The sequence below is a fragment of the Notechis scutatus genome, chromosome 2 (genome assembly GCF_049901735.1).
Source record: "Notechis scutatus isolate UNSWTSFEM ecotype Mainland chromosome 2, rNotScu1.2, whole genome shotgun sequence".
NCBI lineage: Eukaryota > Metazoa > Chordata > Lepidosauria > Squamata > Elapidae > Notechis > Notechis scutatus.
Window position 1 is genome coordinate 52,844,869 of NC_142010.1, and position 20,420 is coordinate 52,865,288.

Consider the following 20,420-nt stretch of genomic DNA (forward strand, 5'->3'; position numbering starts at 1 on the left):
GCAATGAGAGTTGGATCTGCATATGATCAAACTTAAGACAGAGTCATTGAAATCAGTGAAACTTTAACCACCATTCATTTAGACCTTGCTGGTTTAAATAGGTTGACTCTAAGTATGATTAAATCTGGATCCAGGTCATGCAGGGCTTCTGATTTAATATCGCAATAAGCACTCATATAACAACATAGTGAACATTTTTCTTTTCTTTTTTTCAGCCAGTATTCATGCTAATTTGTCAGTTTTGGATGGAGTGTAGAAGGTCCCATTTTTGAAGTAGAAAGTATCCTTTACAATGCAAGATTTTCCATGAACTGGTGTCCTGATGTCCTTAATGGTGTCTCCTGAAATAAAGGTGAAGTTGAGATATATTAACAAGTCAAATAGGGGTAGCTGTAGTTAATACTTTAATCCAGGGTGGGATTCAAATTTTTTAACAAGCAGTTCTGTGGGCATGGCTTAGTTGGTGGGTGTGGCTTTGTGGTCATGTGACTGGATGGCCATGGCCAATTCTACTATCACTCACATCAAAGGGCACTTCTCCTCGCCTGGCCTCTCGTGACTGTGGGGATGCTGCAACAGTTGTAAGCAGGGGTACGATTCTACCAGTTCACACCTATTCAGTAGAACCGATTGTTAACATTCTAAGCAGTTCAGAGAACCAGTTGTTAGAAGAAATTACTGGCCTAATCCTGTAAGGAAGGCAGGAAGGAAACATTCTGGTGTTGCTTACAGAAACTGCCTCTCTGTTAACCCTTATTACATTCTTATGTCTCAGGAACTTCTTTGGAGTTTTTCCCCCCTCCTTTGCTGGTACTTTGCTTGTGTGGAGTGACCATTCAAAGTTACAATGGCACACATCCCCACAGTCATGAGAGGCCAGGAGAGGAGATGCATGCCTCGGTGTGAGTGATATTGAGTTGGCCACACCCAGCCAATAACATGACCACCCAGTCACATGTCCACCAAGCCATGCCCACTACATAAGCCACACCCACAGAACCAGTTGTTAAAAATTTTGAATTCCACCTCTGGTGGTAAGTGTGAAAAACAGTCATAAGTCACTTTTTTCAGTGCCATTGTAATTTTGAATGGTCACTAAATGAACTGTTGAAAGTCAAGAATTGCCTATACAAAAATACAAAAAGCTTCTTTGTTTGCAAAAAGCTGCCCTAAATACCAATGATTAAAAATACCTGCAAGCCAGAGTTACCTTGAGGAATTAAAATAGTTAAAATGCCATAATAACTATCAGCAGCCAACTCTTGCTCATAAAGTGAAACCCAGAGGTCATTTAAGCTCTCCAGAAAGAGCACACCCAGGAAAAGCAGTCCTTAGAACCATTTGCAGCACTTAAAGATACTAACTGGTCTCACTCATCTCACAAGATATCCTAAGGAAATCATCCAGATTTAAGGAAAGGTCACATGTCCCCCAGAAAGGCAGTAAAAAAAAAATCAGTGCCAAGCTTGCATCCTGCCTCTTGAAAGTACACTCCAAAAGGACAGTGCCAGATACCACTAAAGCAGTGAAGGAAGACCCCCTCCCCAGATAAAAAAACTCAAGGCAGGAAAAAATTCAAACACAAAACAAATAATTAAATCACAACAGTAGCTGTTGCTTGTTAAACCAATTATCAGAACAAATAGAACACAGGAACCTTCCAAACAAAGCTGAATAGGGAAAATTATCCCATCAATAAACACAGGATTAAACGTCACCAAGGACAGAATTAAACTTCACCAAAAACCAGTGTTAGACCAAAATTCAGGGAGGGTATGTAAACTCACGTTTGAATGTCAGTCTTTCTAGCTAGCAAAGAATCCTTGCTGAAAGTCACTCATCTTGGTTCCTTGTCATTAAAAGCTTCTTTCTGGCACCTCTGCTTCATTATTCAATTATTTCTTCAAAGTGCTAACTCCAACAGAGGAGTATTTCCTCCCAACAACAGTGTAAAAATTTTAAAACAATTCTTTCCCTTTAAGAAAGTCAAGCTGTCAGGTTTCCAAGTGAAATGACTACACATATGTCAATTTCAGGCTCCACACAACCAAAGTACCAGCAAAGGAGAGAAAAAAAAAACTCCAGAGAAGCTCCAGAGACAGGAAGTCTAGTCCTGCCAAGAATGTAATAAGGATTAACAGACAGCCAGCTTTTGTAAGCAACACCAGAGTGTAAGGAATGCTTTCCTTACAGGATTGGGCCTGTAAAGTGGAAAAAAACCAAAAGATTTCTTCAAACAACTGGTTTCCGAACTGCTTAGAAAGTTAACAACCAGTTCTAGCGAATAGGTGCAAACTAGTAGAATTCCCACCTCAGCTTTACTCTTTTTAAAATTAAAAACAAGATGGGCCTGTGAATATTAAAAGAAAAAGCAAGCCCTTCAAAACAGAATATAAAGGTATCAATGTGTTTTGTTGTTATCATTGTATACAGTGTCAGTCTTCTTTAAGGTTAGTGTCTGTCCATGTGGCTGGGGAGGCCGAGGGAATCAAACCAAAAGAAGCAGCATTATGGCATTGCAATGGAAGACCCATCCTCCTTTTTTACATGTGCAATACTGCTGTAGCCATTCCAAGGAAAGAAGCCAGAACCCGCAAATACCACATTATGGGTGTTCCCAGGCAGCAAGGGAGGAGCGGGGCTTAACATCAGCAAGATGGCAGGCACCATAATCTAACCAATTGTCATCAGAAGGTACACTGGAAAACAAATAGAAATTAGCATTTAGTCCCACACCTACTAGACAAGGATGATCTAATTGCTTGGCAGGACTCAGAAGCTTGCTGTTTTATTTTGTTATGCATTAACTTATACACAATGATGGCTTTTGGTATAGCAACAAGCAACAGTAAATAAATAGATACGAGAGAGAGAGAGAGAGAGAGAGAGAGAGAGAGAATTGGAAGGGATCTTTTAGGTTATCTAATCCAACCAACCCGCCCAAGCAGGTGACCCTACACCATTTGATAGATGATAGATAGATGATAAATAGATAGAGATGAGTAGGGGGGGGGATGGACTGGGAGAGGGAGGAGCAGTTTCTTTCTTAATGTTTGCTGAGGTATGTTTGAACAGAAAGCATCAACCATCACATCTGTACATATCGTAATGCCCTAGCCACAGCTTCCTTGGAAAGGTAAACTTGCTAGAACAATTTTTAACAGAATTCCAACTGCCAAATGACGTCAAGTTCAGATCCATCTGCACAACAAATACAATTCATCATCTGATAAGGCAAGAGAACAATAGACATGTCATTCATTTCCTGACGTGATGAAATCCGCATCAGGGAATTATTTGCCCTGAAAAACTGATTGCTTGTGAGATCACCACCTGTAGCTGCAAAGAGTGATGGCCTGTCCTTCTCAAAGCTCCAGTACAGACATCTGTGCATGCTTACAATGAGCAAGTAACCATGGTTTCCTCTTATCTGACAAGGAAGAGGAATCCTGCTTTGTTGGTTGCTCAATTTGAATACATTTGAATTGCCTAAGGCAGCGGCTCCCGACCTTTTGGGTATCGGGGACCTGTTCTGTTCACAGACTGGAGGGGGCGTGGTTTCCCTTAGGGGTTGGCCTAAGAATCTGCTATTCTATAGCTCCCACTGAGCAAAATATGACTTGTAAAATAATAAGGCACAAAACAAACCATTATGAAGAACAAAACTTATACAAGGCATAAGATTTTTACTGTTTGAACAGGAACCAAAGGAAGGGTTGGTGAACAGAATAAAAAGCATTTGTGGGGGGGGACTCAATGCCCCCCTCTATAACAGCATCACGCTATGCAGAAATTCAATACATTTTTCCTGCATTTTTAAGCAGACATCTTTACATTTAGAGCTGTAGAGTCCGCAACTGTAGTTATCATGGTAAACTTGTCTGAATAACGTTGAGCAGAAATCCACTTGTTAAATGACATAATGTCCCGTTTCCATTGTAAAACAGCCATGATTCATTAGCTGACAAGAAAAGACGAAGATAAACATGTCAGCAACTTCCTGGCATGAGAAAAACAGATCTATGCTTAGGTCTTACGATTCCATTGAAGATACTGAAACTTCATACAGATTCCATCATTAAAAATGAACTTATAGAGAGTGGTTTAGCTGAGCAAGCCTAATTCTTTCTCCTATTTGGCCAATGCCAAATTGGCCAGCGAATCTCAAGCTGAACAAGGCTAAAAAGAGCTTCAGAATGATATTATGTGTGGGTTCCCAGACCTTCCTTACACAACCAGTTGCTTTCCAGGTAGACTCCCTTTGAAAGCCTGGAATTCCCAGCTGAGATTTCTGTCAGTTGTAAACTCAATACATCTGGGGAGCATCAGTTTAAGGAAGTTCTAGACCAAGATTTTCTTATCTTAGTAACTTTAAGATGTTGGAGTTCAACTGCCAAAATTCCCCAGCCAGCTGGGAAATTTTGGGAATTGGAGTCATCTTAAAGTTGGTAAGATTGAGAAACCCTCATCTAGACCAATTTAACTTTATGATCAAAGAACAAACATTCAGTATTTACAGTACTTTATTTATTTTAGCAATATATAAAGCCACCTGACTTGGTCATAATGGTCAGTGGACAGTGGTCATAATGCCACCACTACCGCACATGGAGCTGTTCTGATTTCTGCGTATAAGCTAGTAAAATGACTCCAGTTGCAATAAAGCAAAGTTTAGAAGATAAGTAAGCAAATGTATTAGTACTTTGACCTGATCCACGGGAAAAGTAATTGTTTTCTATTTGTCTATATGCCTTTATGATGCCAACCTCTTGAAATCATAGTCCAAAAACCTCTGGAAATTATCAAGTTAGAAAAAGATTTGCTGAGGTATGTTTAAGGAATGAAGGCCCAATGCAAAAAATTAGGTTTGTAATTCCTATTCCATACATAAGACCTAAATTAACACTAAGGATGGATTCCTATAAAACAAAACGCTAAAACTGATTATTTAAAATACAAGTCCATTAAATCTGAACTTAATATTAAATATACAGTATATCTAAAAGGGAAACTAGGTCAAAAATCAACACAGTATTATTCAACAACAATTAATTTCTTCTTCAGAGTGAGGGAGATGTACATTTCTTGGCAGAGAAGGAAATTAATTTTATTCTAAAATGAGATCTTTGCTTTCTTCCCTCCATACTTCTATAAAACAATTGCCTCCATTTCAATGGCAAAAGAAAACTGGAAAAAAAATCAATCCAGAATCATCATACTTCCTGAAGTAATATCTTAGCATCTGCATTTTCCCATGCTCTGTTTTGCGTCTTTTAGGCCAGTCACTGTTATCTTAATCCTGCCTGCAATCATAACAAATCTCAAACATCTTTGCTGACACACTTCACTTCTGAAGCTTTGCCTACATCTACACCCACAGTGTCAACCACTTGCTGACAGTCCTGACACTCCTGGGAGGGTGGCATTTCTGGAGAGTGCTACTCTTGCTGGGTTCACTAATAGCGGATCCCTTGAAATAAACACTGGGAAGCCCAGCACGACACCTTCCAGCCTCACATAGGTCTTAACAAGTGGGAAAGTGGGAGGGGGAGGATAGCAGTGCAACTGGGCTTTGGCTACCAGTGGCTAGGCTGGTGGGAGCCACAGGGCAAGGAAAGTCAGTAAAATATCCTAGAAGAAGAGGACATTAATGAAGAGTGAAGTTTTACTACATGCACTTCCAAGTATGAAAATATCTATAGATACATAGTCTTCAAGCCTGCAGAGACCAGTTCTCTGCAGCTTTCTGTAATCCAGCCAACTTTTCAAAAACAGTTTTCCTTGCAGCTCATGTCCCTATCATAATGACTGATGTTTGATAGCAATGTTCCAGTATCTCAGGGACTGCCACGAAGAAGAGGGAGTCAAGCTCTTCTCCAAAGCACCTGAGGGCAGGACAAGAAACAATGGATGGAAAATAATCAAGGAGAGAAGCAACCTGGAACTAAGGAGAAATTTCCTAACAGTTAGAACAATTAATCAGTGAAATAACTTGCCTCCACAAGTTGTAAATGCGCCAATACTGGAGGTTTTAAAGAAGAGATTGGATAACCATTTGTCTGAAATGGTATAGGGTTTCCTGCCTAAGCAGGGGGTTGGACGAGAACAGCGGTCGCCAACCAGTGGGCCAGGGACCACTGGTGGTCTGTGAGAAAATTTTGGTGGTCCACAGAGAAATGTCACCCCAAAGCACCCCCCAAAGCAATTAATCCAGGCTGCATGGGAACACAAGGCTCTGCCACCCCCATAGCCCATGGGAACACAAGCCTTGCATCCCTTGCATTACGAACAACATGAGGTAGTGAGGGGAGGGGGGAAAGGGTGGAGGGGGGAACTTACCCCACACGCCCCATGTGCTTGGCCTGGCCATTGGCCTGCTTCTTTCCATTTCTTTCTTCTTCTGCTTTTGGCTACGCGCAAGGAAAGCAGCAAAAGTCTCTCTTTCTCTCCCCCAAACTCCACCAGAAAGGAGTCTTTGGGATCCTGCAAGGAATCTTGCTCCAAGAGGCTGCACCAGTGCAACAAGTCTCACAAAGACTCATTTCTGGTGGAGTTTGGGGGAGAGAAAGAAAGACTTCTGCTGCTTCTGCTGCTGCTGCTTTCCTTGCATGAAGCCAAAAGTCTGCTCTGTTCTGTTCCGTTCCATTCCATTCCATTCTGTTCTATTCTCTGCCTAAGCCTAGTTATGAATGTGGGCTCTTTTTGGCATTTAGTCTTAAATGGAATCTTTTGCTTCGATGTCTTAGATAAGTTAGCTAACGTCTTAGCAAATATTATCTTTACGTCCCTGGACAAAATGTTGTGAGGCAGCTTTGCCTTTACATTCAGTTTCAGTACGCAGCAAACCTTTCCAGCAAACCAACACAGCCTTTTTCTTTCCTCCTCCTATCTACACTTTTCTCTTTTACATATATACAGTCAGGTCTATCTTCTCCTCTCCCCCTCCCTCTCTAACTATGTGTGTGATTTCTGGACTTTTTATTGGCACTGCCAGATTTGGGTGGCAAAACTCCAGGCAAATTAGAAGTTTCTCTTTCCTCTGCTCCATCAGAGGACAGTTTGTATTTTTATTTATTAGGTAGATGTATATGCTGCCTTTGATTCAGGCACCGTCCAGTGCTGGTAAACTCAGATTTCAAGTCCTGACAAGATGTCATGTGAGAGAAGGGTGAAGTCGACATGAAAGAGGAGAAAGAAGAGAGGAGGAGGGTCAATGAGATACTGTAAAGGCCAAACAAACTTTTACAAATCCAGATGGTGGTGCAAGAGAAGGGCAGCAAAAGAGGAATAACTCAGGGAGGAAGGAATGGGAGGAAGGTTCCATAGGAGGTGCCTGCTCTTCTAGCATCCAAATGCACCTTAATATGTTGAGATATGTCCTGGCCACTGCATAGAGATTCCTTTTCCTTGGTTGTGTCAGTGGAAACCAGTACTTACATGATATTTGCTGTGTTCGTTACTAATATCTATCACTATTTCCCCACTATTTGTTACCTCTGTTCTCAGTCCCTAAAGTCACTACCTTCCACAGTCACGGCTGACCAAAATTTTACACATCTTGAGATCTTCCTTGGATACTGTTGGAATAATGGGGGAAATGCTACTTGAATTCCAGTTGAGCCTAAGATTGATTAGTTGGTGGGAAATGAGAGGAAGGGAATGTCGTGGGAAAAGCAAGTGGGAAAAGACTCTTTTGTTTAGTAAGGGGGATTTGAAATCTTAGCGGCTAGGGCTGAATTGCCATCAATCAATTGGGTTTATTGTCAGGAGCATCAGAGTGGGGAACCCTGCTTACCTAAGCGCCAACCATATTCCCATGAAGACAGCACCGGGTACCAAAATTTTTCTTCAGGAGACTTCATCATTCTCTCTTTGAGGTACTGCTGCCTTCCTTTGCCTTCACGGGAGAAGCCCTTATATAGCAGCTGTGTGGTCTCTGGTGTTGGGACCCTCATCTCTGGAAGAGGCTCCTGAAGACTCAGCCCAACCTTCTCTTCTGCTGGCTCCTGCCAGTCCTCCTTTTGGGGAGCTCCTTCTCGATTCCCAGAGCTTGAGTCCTCCTTGGGAAGGTAGATGTCAGGCAGCAAACACTTTTGCCTGGAGATGCCATGATCGGGCAGGCGCTGGGGGTATTTTTGTCCATATTTTGCCTTCCAGCTGATTCTACAGAAAACCTCCTTGTTAATCAATTCCCTCCAGCCATCCTGTTCCTGGCTAGTTAGTAGGCCCTTCATAGCCTGAAAGCAAAAGCAAGCACTGGTGTAGGATTGTTGGAGGTGCTTGGTATAACTTATCACTTCATGTTTCTGGTGTCCAAGGATACAGGCACAAAAGTGTCTGTGAAGCCAGGCTCAAATTACAGGCCAATGGTTTGCCTTGTTTCCCCATCACTGTTGCTAGGTTATTGTTGCATTAAGGCTGTCTGTGCATGGAAGGAGAGAAACGCCAAAGGGCTGCAGTGCTGATTTTGGTGCAAGAATTGGCCTTAAATCCAATTTGTAAACCAAAGTGAAACAATAAAGGCATCTCCCTGAACATTTGTGTGTGTCAACGTGTTCTCTCTCTCTCTCTCTCACACACACACACACACACACACACACACACACACACACACACACACACACACACACACGGGGAGGACAATTTTAACAATTGATCTTAATTTTAAATTGTACATAAGCAAGCAATGGATTTGCCAATTGTGTTTTCCTTGCAAATAACACTTGGCAAATCCTTGGTTTTAAGTTGTATTGGAACCAACCCAGGGAAAATGTAAATGGCTGTCAGCAGAAGCCGCAAAATGTTGCATTGGCTACTATCCTGCGTGGAAAGTGTTTTTCTCCCTGAGAGAGCAAAACTGGCTCTTGTTCAGCCCTACCAAACTGGGCCATTCCAGTTGTTTTTTGTATTTTACAACCTTTTAAAAAGCTGCTTTTTCAGTGCAACCTCCTTTGTAATAGCATAGGTAAACCTTTTCCAAGACCTGTACCAACCCACGTCCTAAATCTGGAACTGATAAATCTTTTGTTTGCCCTTTAGTGTGCATTTGAATGGTTGCCCTTTGCAAGCATGAATCCAGTCCAACCAGAATTCAGCCAAGAACACGGGGGGTAGGGAGCGAGAAGGGGAGAAAGGCGGCTAGAGAAAAAAAAGACTCCAGAGCAACCAGGTGCTTTCCTTCTAGTAAGGCTTCACCACACCGTGGAAGAAATGAGAGAGTTTTGTTTTCAGGAGGTAAACTGTGACTAATTTGAGCCACAACCTTCAATTAAGCCTTGTGCCTTGGCAAGGCATGGCAAAAAGAATGCCAGTTAGTGGTAGCTGTATCTATTTTCCATGTTCTATTAGAAAATATGTCAAATATTTTAAATATGCCAGGCTAGAAGAAATGAGTATTTTTATCCCCTTGCCCCCACTATTGAAAGCAGGAAAAAATATTTTTTGTCATACATATTGCTTCTAACATCAGACTCTCGCCATGAGGGAAACTGTACCATCCAACAGATTTACTTATTATTGAGAATTTTTTTCCTAATGTTTAAAGTCTACTTCTTTGTAATTCAGACCCATAGTTTCTTGTCCTGTCCATTGTAACACCACCTCATTGTTCTACTCCAACTTCCACGCGAAACCACTTTATATACTTGATAGCTGTCATATCCCCTCACGAGTCTTCTGTTGTCCAGGTTAAATGTACCTAATGCTTCTGATAATTTTTCATGAGTTATCTGTTCCAGGTCCTTTATTATGTTGATTACTCTCTTCTGTACACACTCCAATATTATAGAGAGTAAGGAAGATTACCTTGGCAAACATATGCAGGCTCTTTTCCCTAGGCATTTGGGCTACACAGTCCAGAATATCCAGATAACATCTGGAAGTGATTCAGGCAGAAATCTCCCCAATTCAGTGAAGTACAGCATCTGTCTTGCAAGATTCTTGTTATTGTAGCTAATCACCATAGAAGTAGCTTTAGACTACCTAAGGAGTTGATTGCTTGGAACAATCCACCTTATAGGTCTTCTCCAGTTCTTTAGTTTTATACATTTCCTCCATGGTTTCACAGAAAGCTGCTGTGAGATAATTATCTGCATCTTCAAGGTTTCAGAACAAATTGGTGATTTAAATTCATTCATGATACTGAATATGCTCTACCATCTCTTTGCTTTTGCTTGGGTTGCCACTCCCTCCTTGTGACAATTGTTGTGTTTAAATGTATTTTAAAATCATTCCCTTAGGATGGAAAATATAGTAAAGTTGAGGATTTCTGTCCTATGAACCGTTATCTTCCTACCAGTGGATTCTAAACAATGGATTCACACATTTTCTTTTTCTTCCTTTTACTGTACCGATGAAGTTAATACTTTTAAAAACAGTCCTTTTGTTGCTTTTGGTCCCCTTTCCAATTTAAGATGCTTTTGCACTTTAATTTTTTCTGTGTAGATAGTAGGTTGTTACACTAATTATACCCATCTGCCATTTCCTATTCACATTTCTTTTAATTCAGCTCAAACGCTCCATATCCAACCACAATGGTGTCCTGAACATTAGAGATTCCTCAGCAGAACAATTTAAAAGTGTAGACACAAGTCATTACAGGAAGAAAACACAATTTCTGAGATGAAACAAACAGTGGAATGACATTCATCCTTATGCACATGTATACAGCTCCCACTAATTCACTAAGGCCTGTTATTAACTTTTACCTTCCTATAATACCCAGTTTTTGAAGTCATCCAAAGCAAAACAAAACAAATTGGAAGTAAATGATTAGCAGTTGGAAAACAAAAGGAGAGCACCTGTTCTTGATCTAAAATGAAGAAAATCTTTCTGCTCATTCAGAAAATAAGTATCTCCACTGGTAAACTAATATAGTCAAAAGAATTAGATTGTCTTTTATTTCTGCTTAAGTTTACCTGGTTTGGGGTTTGAGGCATCTGTTACCCTGAAGATGCCACTTCAGTGGTATACTATTGAAGACAAAGATCAAGCATAGGAAAGAATGAGAATTTTTAGATTCTGGTTTAATAGACCTGCTCTCATGTAAGCCCATTACCATAAATGTATTTGATGCTTGAAGACTTTTGCAGAAAATGGTGCCCTTCTGGCTAAAGGATCTGTTGTTTATGTCTTAGGAAATTTGCTAGAGGCATGCCAGTACATATAGCTATCAGAACAGGACAAGCAATACATTAACATATAACATGATGGTTTTGACTCTGGCTATTTTGTGTGACGTCAACCACTAAGATTTATATGCTACAGTTTATGGTTTAGCACAATGTGTAAATTCAACCAATAGAGGCTTGTACAACAAAACAAGATTAAACAATGGATTAGTATAAAGTAAACCCAGTAGTGAATTGCAGATGCAAAATCTTCTCTATAACCAGCTAATCATGGGTATATATGCTGCACAAATATAGAATGAGTAGCTATTCAGTGAAGCTAGGACTCCCAATGTGAAAAGCTGACTTTGTATTCGAAACATCAAACACATGATTAGCATTTAAGTGCAGAAGCAATCCCCTAGATCAGTGGTCCCCAACCTTTTTGCCTGCCTGCCTGCTTTAGTTTCTGGCTGTTTGGGAGCAGCTTCGGCTGAGAATAATAACTATTAGCCTCTTTTACTCAGCCGAAGCTGTTCCGATTCAACCATTAACGAAGGCAGGCAGGCAGGCAGAACGGAGCACTGGGTTGAACACCTCCGCCGGGCGGGCGGACGGGGTGGGGAGAAACGGGCGCTTCGGGAAGCTGCGGCGACAGGAAAAGCCCCCGCTTCTTTGAAGCAGTTTCTTCCTGTGCTGGTGGAGGAGCGAGAGAGCGACTGAGAGAGCTGACCCAGAGAGAAGGACAGGCTTGGTTGCTTCCTCCCTCCCCTTCTCTCATTTGTGTCCTTGATCCCCGATCCCAGCAGCATTCACCGAAGGTGAAGAAAGCCGCCATTTTTTTAAAAAATTCTTTGCGGCCCGGTGAGAGTGCTCCACGGCCCGGTGCCGGTCCACGGCCCGGTGGTTGAGGACCCTGCCCTAGATAGCTGAACTGGACATCCAGTTATGAGGCCACTGCCATACCCACATCAAAGTTTTACTTTTCTTCTGATACTTATCATACACTAAATAGTATTCATTCATGAACTCATAATTTCTTGCTGCATAATTATTTCCATGTGAAAAGTTGAATCCAAAGTGAATTTCTGGTCAGTCTTGAATGAAGCCAATTTTCACTGGGGTTGGTTTGAGTACAAAAAAAATCATCTTGTTCACTCCATGGGGATAGTCTTTGGAGAGAGATGGGGCCTTTAAGTTTTAAAGGCAATAAATTCTGATAATCTGACACATCAATTTGGATGTGGAGAGGTTGAAATGTTACATCATGGATGTCAAACTGGTGGGCTGTGGGCCAGATGGGTCACGCACAGGCCACACCCACCCCAGCTCCCCAAAAGGAAAAAGCATTACAATACATCACATGATGGCAGTGTGGCAATTTGAGTTTGACACCCATGTGTTACATGTTTTTTCTTCTGTAGATGTTTGACCTCACCATGCCATATAGAGCTGTATGGAGCTGTTACCAGTATGCAATTTTCTCTCATCTTTGTCTAGAGCTAGCAAAACTATGGCTGCCTTGAATATGATGCAAACAAACAGCAATTCAGACCAGAAGTAGTAGCATCCAACATTCATCCAGATTGGCTTGCTTTCCCAGCTAAAGGATCAGTTTCATAGTCTTAGTTTTTATTAACTCTGCACCATCACTAAAGGCTATGTGGTTCCTGTAGCTTAAGTGTCTTTTATCTATCTATCTTTGACCCAGGTATAAACTTCAGACTTTGAATTACTCATACAGGCTGGCCTTTGGAGCTTTGTTTGTAGCAGAACAAGATATCTACTACAATATTTCAGGATTCTAAATTAATTCAAGTTTTCCCTTTTTTATTTTCCTCTTGTTTTTTTAACCATATTGCATGATGAAGAGTTATTGGAAATTTGTCTTTGTACTCTTTCAGTTGGCTTAAAAAGGAATTGCCTTGGCATGGATTTTCATATCTTTTCTTCCTTCATGGTCAACATCGTGGTTTTTGCTTTTACATATATTGCTAATTTTGCTCCATAATTAAAACCAATTTGCTTTGGCAAGCATCTGACTCCCGTATGCTATTAATTTCCACTGAAAGTTGCCTGTGGGAATTTCAGGTTAAGCCATAACATTAAGTTAAAAGGGCAAAACTAATTATTGCAGAAACTCATCTCAGTTGTTTAACATGCACATTTTATTTCTTGAAGCAAACATTCATGGTTTTAATAAGTTATGAGATACAATATTACATTTATTCCAGTTTATTTTGCTTTTCTGATAGTTTACAATATAGTGAGCATTTCACATTAAGGCACACAGTCCAGCTTTTATTTTTTTAAAAAAGTTCTGGCTATTCCATCGTCTTTTCAAGAAGCTGTGCTTAGACTTAGTGCATTGATACAAAATTATAAAAATAAAGCCGACCAAGTAGAAATCTTTTGCTAAACAGAAAGAAAATAACTAAATTACTTCCATTAAGTATCTTCATCCATCAAGCACATTAATAGTTCTGCTAAAGAAAAACAAAGCCCCAGGGGCTTTTGAAAACCATTTAGTTCAATATTTGGAAGGTTTCTTTTTTTTTCTTTTTGTTGTTTTGAAAACCAGAATGGTCATAAATGTTCTTTTCTAATCCCCCCCCACAAAAACCCTACTTAAGAGGATTTGTTCATGAACTCCTTGAACCAAATTATTTCAATCAATTTTAATTTGCACTGTTGATTAGTAGAAAGATTCAGTTTCACATAACAGTCAACTGCCTAGATTAGCCTTTACCTCATCATTAACAGGTATTACCAAAGGAAATCATCAAGGCTTAGATTATTGTATACACAAACAGCTGGAGTAAAGGTGATTGCATACAATCAGTCACAGCTTCAACCACCTTTCAATGTGTATCTTTGCTAGAATATCAACTTAATGTGGCATTCTATTGCTCAAGGCAATCACAGTTACAACGTCCATTACCAAACCTGCATAAAGCATCAGTGATAAAGGCTTCCAGAATAACGTAAGACATCCATTTGGTTTCCTTCAATTTCCCTCCAAATGTAAACAGCCAACCATTATGCAAATTGTTTTAGTGTTTAAAGATAACACTAATTACAGTTTTCACTATTAGCTGTGAAAAAGAATATCAACTACATAAGGGCATATTAAGTACCGAGTTTTTCATCTAATGTCTTTACACAAAAATTTTAACTGACAGCAGTCATAGTGACATTCTACAGCAAAGTGAAATGTTTCCAATTCAAAAACAAAACCTATTGCAAGTCAGTAGTTTAAGATACCAATTTACTCAAGATAAATTCCAGTTTAACATGTAAATTCCAGAATCCACCAAAAACAAAAAAAACCATAGTGCCCTTATTTATTACATGATTGTGTTTTGATTCAGAACAGTACAAACTAAAGCAGACAAATTTACAAAGCATATATCAAAGATGCTTAAGGCAAAGAACAAATTTAAAATATATTTAATTTGGGTTTCATTAAAGGTTATCTGTATACATTGGTCACAAAACTGCTCACAGTATTGCATGTAAGGTTTTCCTTGGGAAGAAACAAGAGGAATTTATGGGACAGTAACATGGAATGGACTTCCAGGAATGTGTTCTTCGCCCCACTTCACAGCTAATAGGTAATCACCTTTTTCCTTGACAATATATGTTACATGGTACTGGTAATTTCCCAAGTGTTTCACAGATACTTCTTCACAAGGTGTTGTAGGTCCATGGACACCAACTAACAGCATATTTGAACCTAAAGCGCAAAGATAATGTTAATGGTACCGATATTGCAGCAGAATTCAATACCTAGCATCACTGAAAACCACAAAACTTCAGTTCGCATTTCATTTCTGCGGAGACATAGCCCCAATCCAAATTAACACAGGCAGCCCTGGTGACTACTGTATTAAAGAGAAATAGCAACACTTCTCAGTCACTATATAGGCCTGTTACTGTGATGTAGTATCTAATTTCCAGCTACCAAGGACAGCTAAGTAGCACTCTGAGACATAAGAAGAGGTAATGAACATTTATTTGTAAAGTTTTCAGCAAACTTAAAAACTCAGATGCAGCTGTCAAATTAGTAATGAGCTCATGCTTTCAAAAAGAAATTACCTGCTTTGCTGCAATCCATAGAGAAAGAATTTTTCTGGCCCACGAAGGCTCTAGAGAGCCCTGCACCCCTAGCAAGAATTTTGCTTGCATCAGACGACGACTTGGGAATGCCTCTGTAGAAGGTGTCTGTGGTTGACCTAGTCACAGATTCCACCATAAGGGAAGACGTCTCATTTGAGATGCCTGGGCTAACCAGTCGCTGACCTAAAAACAACACAACATGTATATGTTCACCACAAGAATGTATAGCTATATAAAACAGTTGTGTATCAAGTCTACAATCCGACTGGGAACCACCTTTATTTTTACAATCCTTCCGCTCATGCTTTGATACAAGACACTTTGGGCTTATTCACACACAGGCCTAAGCCCTAAATGTGACAAGCCATGAATTAAGCATTATGGTTTGCTTGGCATTACATGGTCAGGAAACCATGTCTGAAAAATCCTGTTTTACATGATGTGAACCCAGTCATTATAATTGTGATTATTTTTACCTGTCACCTTTGCTCTGAAAGGACTACCAGCAATATGATTAGGTCCTCCATATTTAATTCCAATCAAGTAGTTTCCTGGAGCCATCGGCGTATACATTACATTGTAGCCCTCCGGAGCTTCTTGGCAATCCATTTTCACCTTTGATGGGCCCTCAATTGTAACGGCAAGAGTACCAGGACCAGCTTTTGTAGTGTCTATAGTAAACGTAGATTGTAATCCTGGAAAGCAAAGAAATAAGAAATATGGATGTAAACCCATACATTTCATGTAGCAATAAGCCCTACAAATGCCATCATCCTGCTGCAAAATTTGCTTTTTCTTAATCAGCACTGCAATTCCAGTTGAAAATGAGAAGGCAATGTTTGCAAATGAGATGAAAGATAATCTTATTTAGGCAAAAACCAGATGCATTAAGTTTAAATCAAAAACAATCTAGAGAAGAAATTACCTGTTGTGCCATTCTCCAAGCCTGGTCCATAGGCAGTAACAAGAGCTGGACTATCTACAAGACCCGGTTCTCCCACTCTAATTTTGAAAGGACTGCCTACAACATGGCTCCCATTGAATTTCACATCGATTGAATGAATGCCGTTTTCCCGTGGAATGAATCGGACAGCGTATTTATCTGTAACGTAGATTATTAAATAATTAGTCTGGAACCTTCTACTGGAAAAAAATATACTTAACATTCCAAACTTCCTTTCTTCCTCAACCTGGTACACTCCCAATTAGTTCAGGTTGGAACTTCATGAATTACAAAAGCCATGCTGGTAGGATCTTAAAATCCCAATTCAGCGGGAGGGAGCCACTTTGGGGAAGACTGGCTCAGGGTAACTGGAAGCTGAAACGCATGACAGGTCAAACTACAGGTAGTCTTCGACTTGCAACCACAACTTGAGAACTACTTGCATCAATAAGAATCAGTACATTCAGTAAAATCTACTTCTGGGTAGGCTTGCATAAAACCATGTTTTTAAAGACCTAAAGGGTCACTTTGTTTCATTGGTGGCTACTGATGAATGAAGATTTTCTAACCAAGGGAACTAGTTATTAAAGGAAGTAGTGAGCTCGGATTTATTATATGGATTCTAAAAGATACAGGAGAACTATCTATCACTTTCTCAGCCTTTCAGAGTTAATCAGATGAGGAAAGTTATGCAGGTCAATACTATTTTTATTAAAAGTTTATGGTATCAGACTTTTGCAAGTCTGAATGCATTTCCCCTGTTATCTTCATGAGAACTAGGGAGAGTCTTGGGATGTATTCTCAGATTGAGACCCTACTAAGGTTTCTTCTATCTGATGGTTGTCTTGACAATGGGTCTTCCTCCTGCTCCTTAGAGTTATTCCTACTGCCCATTACAGGTAGTCTTCAACTTATGACCACATCTGAGTCAAAATTTCCATTGTTAAGCAAGGAGTTTTGCCCCATTTTACAATTATATTTTTGCCCCATTTGTTGAGAGAATCACTGGAGGTGTTAAGTGAATCATGCAGTTGTTAAGTGAATCTGGCTTTGCCCATTGACTTTGCTTGTCGGAAGCAGGCTGGGAAGGTTACAAATGGTAATCACATGACCTGAGACTCTGCAAATATCATATATACATCCCAGTTGCCAAGCAACCCAATTTTGATCATGTGACCATGGGGATGCTGCAACAGTCATAAGTCTGAAAACTGGTCACAAGTCACTTTTTTCAGTGGCCTTCTAACTTTGAACAGCCACTAAACGAATAGTTGTAAGACAAGGACTACCTATATAGGAAAAGACTCATAATGGGATTTTCATTCGGGAAGAATGAGTCTACAAAACTGATTGGAATTGACTCAGAAAAGTAATCAATTTTGTGCATGCAGGTACTAAAAACATTGGGTGATTTGAAATCAGCCCAGATCATTTCAGATGACTAGGATTCGTGAATGCTTGATTTGTCACAATTAATTCTGTTCTCACTGCTTTGCTACCAGATTAACTGCAACCTGTTTATTTTCTTGAGACAAAACCACCAATGGCAGTAAAAGCTGACTCTCACTGAGAACAGGTTTTTTTCCTCATACAATTAGAAAAGATTAAATTCATTTATTCATAATGAATACATCTAAATATTAGAATATTGTCCCTGCTTAGAAAAGCAGTAATTAAGCCTGGTAAATATTCTGGAAACATATTTAGAATTATACAATGAATTAAGTCCCATTAATTTAAGATGGGGCTAACTTCTTCCAATGGGATATTGCTAGAATACCTTAAAAAGGCAAAAACAATGCAACAGGATAAAAAGAAAGATCACTTGGGATGCTGCAGATAGCAGCATACTACCTTGCATTTTTTTTTTATTAAATTCCAATGAATAATATTTCACTTTTCCTCTAAAACATCAAGATGGCAAACACTACTCTTTCTTTCAATTTTAGATTCGCATCATTCTGGTAAATTAAGGTGAATGGAGAGAGAAGTTGGTTATTAACGTTTAGCTATTATGTTCTAGATTGCTGGAGTTTTTTGGAGAGCTTGTGTGCAGTTTCTCACCTGGTTCCAACTCAGAGACATGACATTCTTCTACTGCTCCAATGGGGCTGTGCACTTTAGCATCAATCTTGCCCTTTGCCCCATTAAGCCTTATGGCAAATGCTGCTGGCTGGTTAACTTTTAACCCAGATTCCTAAGAAAGCAATTCAAGATTAATCACAGAACACTGTCATTTGGTTGACATGGAATATAGCAAATTAGTTTAATACTTTGAAGTTTGCCTAAAAAGCAATAGAAAAACAAAGCATGGTTGTCTTCAAACTATATTGTATTGAATTTTTCAAAAATATCAGAGAACTTACCAACTTTATTCTAAACATAACTCTGTGTTCCATAAAATACCCAAATACCCCTGACCTGACTGCTTACTACTTACCTATGTAACTTAATTAAGGAAGTGTCACTCACTATTCCATGAAGGAAATAACTAGGCAGAATCATGTAAGATCCTCTCTGTGCTTCTGACTCTAAACACGTAAAATCTGTTTCGGGGTTAATTCTAATCTTGAGAGAAAGTGCAGAACCATACAGAAAGGTAGTAAGGGATAGCTCAGAGTTATTATTCTAAATTATTCTAACCACACACACTAGCCAGAACATCAACATTGCAAGCCTAGAAGTTAGAATATTGACACAAAAACTAGTACTAGACATTTGGTGCACTCGGCAATTTAATCCCTGAAATGTTTAGTTTTCTGTGGGAAATCTGAGTTTCCTTAGTGTGGTTTGCCAATTAATATTTTGTAGAAACCTTGATGCTCTCTGAATTTGGTTGTTTGCTTGCAGATGTTTCATTACCAAACTAAGCACCAGTATCATGAGTGCTACAGAGTGTGGGGGTTTACTTGTTTATTTACATTAGCTTGCCCTGCCAATGTTAGTATGTGTGTGGTTTTTCTCCATGGTCTCTTTGATTAGGGTGTTGCTTTCTGCTTGACTGTTTGTTTGGTGTTAATCCCTGGTTCTGAGTTTTGACTGCTGGGAATATGGTCTGGTCTTTTTGTTTCCTTCTTTGCTTTTTATTGTCCCTTTTGTCAACATATTGTTTATATATTATTTCTAACATTTGTTAACATAATTAACATACTGTCAGTATATGTTAATTATATATTATATGTTAGCATTTGTTAACATATAATTAAGGTATTGCCAGTAGCAGCATCAGATAATGGTTGATTATGATACTTGCAGCTTTCTCTTCATGGAAATCATGCTTTCCACCATGGGAAACAGATGCAGTACTTTGAGAATCCCTGGAACTATAAAAAAGGAACTAAAAGAAGATGTAAATCTGTATTTGTTGGGCAACACTTATCACTAGACACTGTTGCATGGCCCACTTCTGCCTCAGACTCTAGGAAATTCTAGATACTTCACCATGGTTTTAAATTGGAATGTTCTGCTCTCAGTTCATGCCTTACTTGAGATTACATTTTCAGCTTTACCCTCAAGAGAGAAATAAATGGTTATTGAGCAAGCCTACATATAAGGCATTAAAAGTGAATCAAGAGCTGTTCAAAATGCAAAAGGCTTCTCAAAAAGACAATTTCTTGTTTCACTGCCCCTGCCTTCTTATTAGTTTTATTTCCCTCTTTAGGGTTTTTAATTAGCTGACATCCACATTCTGTCAAGAGTCTTTAAATGAAACACAAGAAAAACATCAATACCACAGCCGCTAATTCACATCCTTGTAGTACTTTTAATGTGATTTAGCTAGAAACCTGCACCAATGCAAAAAATTTGCAAAGCAGTTCATTCAAGAGTATGCCACTTAACATAGTTATTTCAAAGTGCAGCAATAATTTACTCATGCTAGCTGGTCAAACTTTAATGTAAAAATCTTCTGTGTTTCTGTCATCTTAAACTTAAAAGACAGTGGACTCAGTGGTCTAAGTGGCTTCTCTTGAGCCATTTGACTGACTATATGACAACTGGGATTCATTCTTCCTTGTGCTGATGTTGGGTAACTATCTGAACCATGCATTTTCTAGGTTTCAGAAACCTGCTAGTATGAATTACTGCTTTATATTCAACTCTAGGGCCCTACTTGTTCAACTATTTGCATCCTCAAAACACACTTAGCCTTAGTTTACACTACTCTGCCTAAATATGAATAGTAGAGTTACTCATATAGTACTACAGGTTGGCCATTACAAGTATTACTGTGCACTTACAATTTAAATGTC

General features: G+C 39.4%; 2 protein-coding genes across 7 annotated transcripts in view; both read right to left on the minus strand.

Moving 5' to 3' along the window:
• Window positions 1–138: 138 nt before the first annotated feature.
• LOC113418083 (protein SPMIP1) lies at window positions 139–8,309 on the minus strand. 2 transcript variants are annotated; one of them, XM_026676759.2, is made up of 2 exons: window positions 7,796–8,306; window positions 139–341 (listed from the first exon to the last, which is right to left on the minus strand). In XM_026676759.2, exons 1-2 carry the CDS (start codon window positions 8,232–8,234, stop codon window positions 223–225), a joined length of 558 nt encoding a protein of 185 aa, XP_026532544.2. In that variant the 5' UTR covers window positions 8,235–8,306; the 3' UTR covers window positions 139–222. The 2 variants fall into 2 exon arrangements, with proteins under 2 accessions (XP_026532544.2, XP_087810872.1); XM_087954746.1 differs by lacking the exon at window positions 139–341 and adding an exon at window positions 1,726–3,961 and having other exon boundaries at window positions 7,796–8,309.
• Window positions 8,310–13,254: 4,945 nt separating this feature from the next.
• The window catches only part of FLNB (filamin B), an 83,282-nt gene continuing 76,116 nt past the window's right edge, over window positions 13,255–20,420 (minus strand). For all 5 annotated transcript variants that reach the window (XM_087954718.1, XM_026677812.2, XM_087954716.1 and 2 more), the window contains 5 exons: window positions 18,235–18,367; window positions 16,153–16,329; window positions 15,704–15,922; window positions 15,207–15,410; window positions 13,255–14,844 (listed from right to left, as the gene is read on the minus strand). In XM_087954718.1, coding sequence (XP_087810844.1) covers window positions 14,657–14,844; window positions 15,207–15,410; window positions 15,704–15,922; window positions 16,153–16,329; window positions 18,235–18,367 — 921 coding nt within the window. In that variant the 3' untranslated portion in view covers window positions 13,255–14,656. The remainder of the gene's footprint in view (window positions 14,845–15,206; window positions 15,411–15,703; window positions 15,923–16,152; window positions 16,330–18,234; window positions 18,368–20,420) is intronic.

Excerpts from the sequence above, each read along its gene's own strand:
- LOC113418083 (XM_026676759.2), bottom strand. The coding sequence starts at position 8,234 with ATGAAGGGCCTACTAACTAGCCAGGAACAGGATGGCTGGAGGGAATTG. Across the intron at positions 342-7,795 it reads GGAATATGGTTGGCGCTTAG|GAGACACCATTAAGGACATC; the intron begins GTAAGCAGGGTT and ends CCTTTATTTCAG.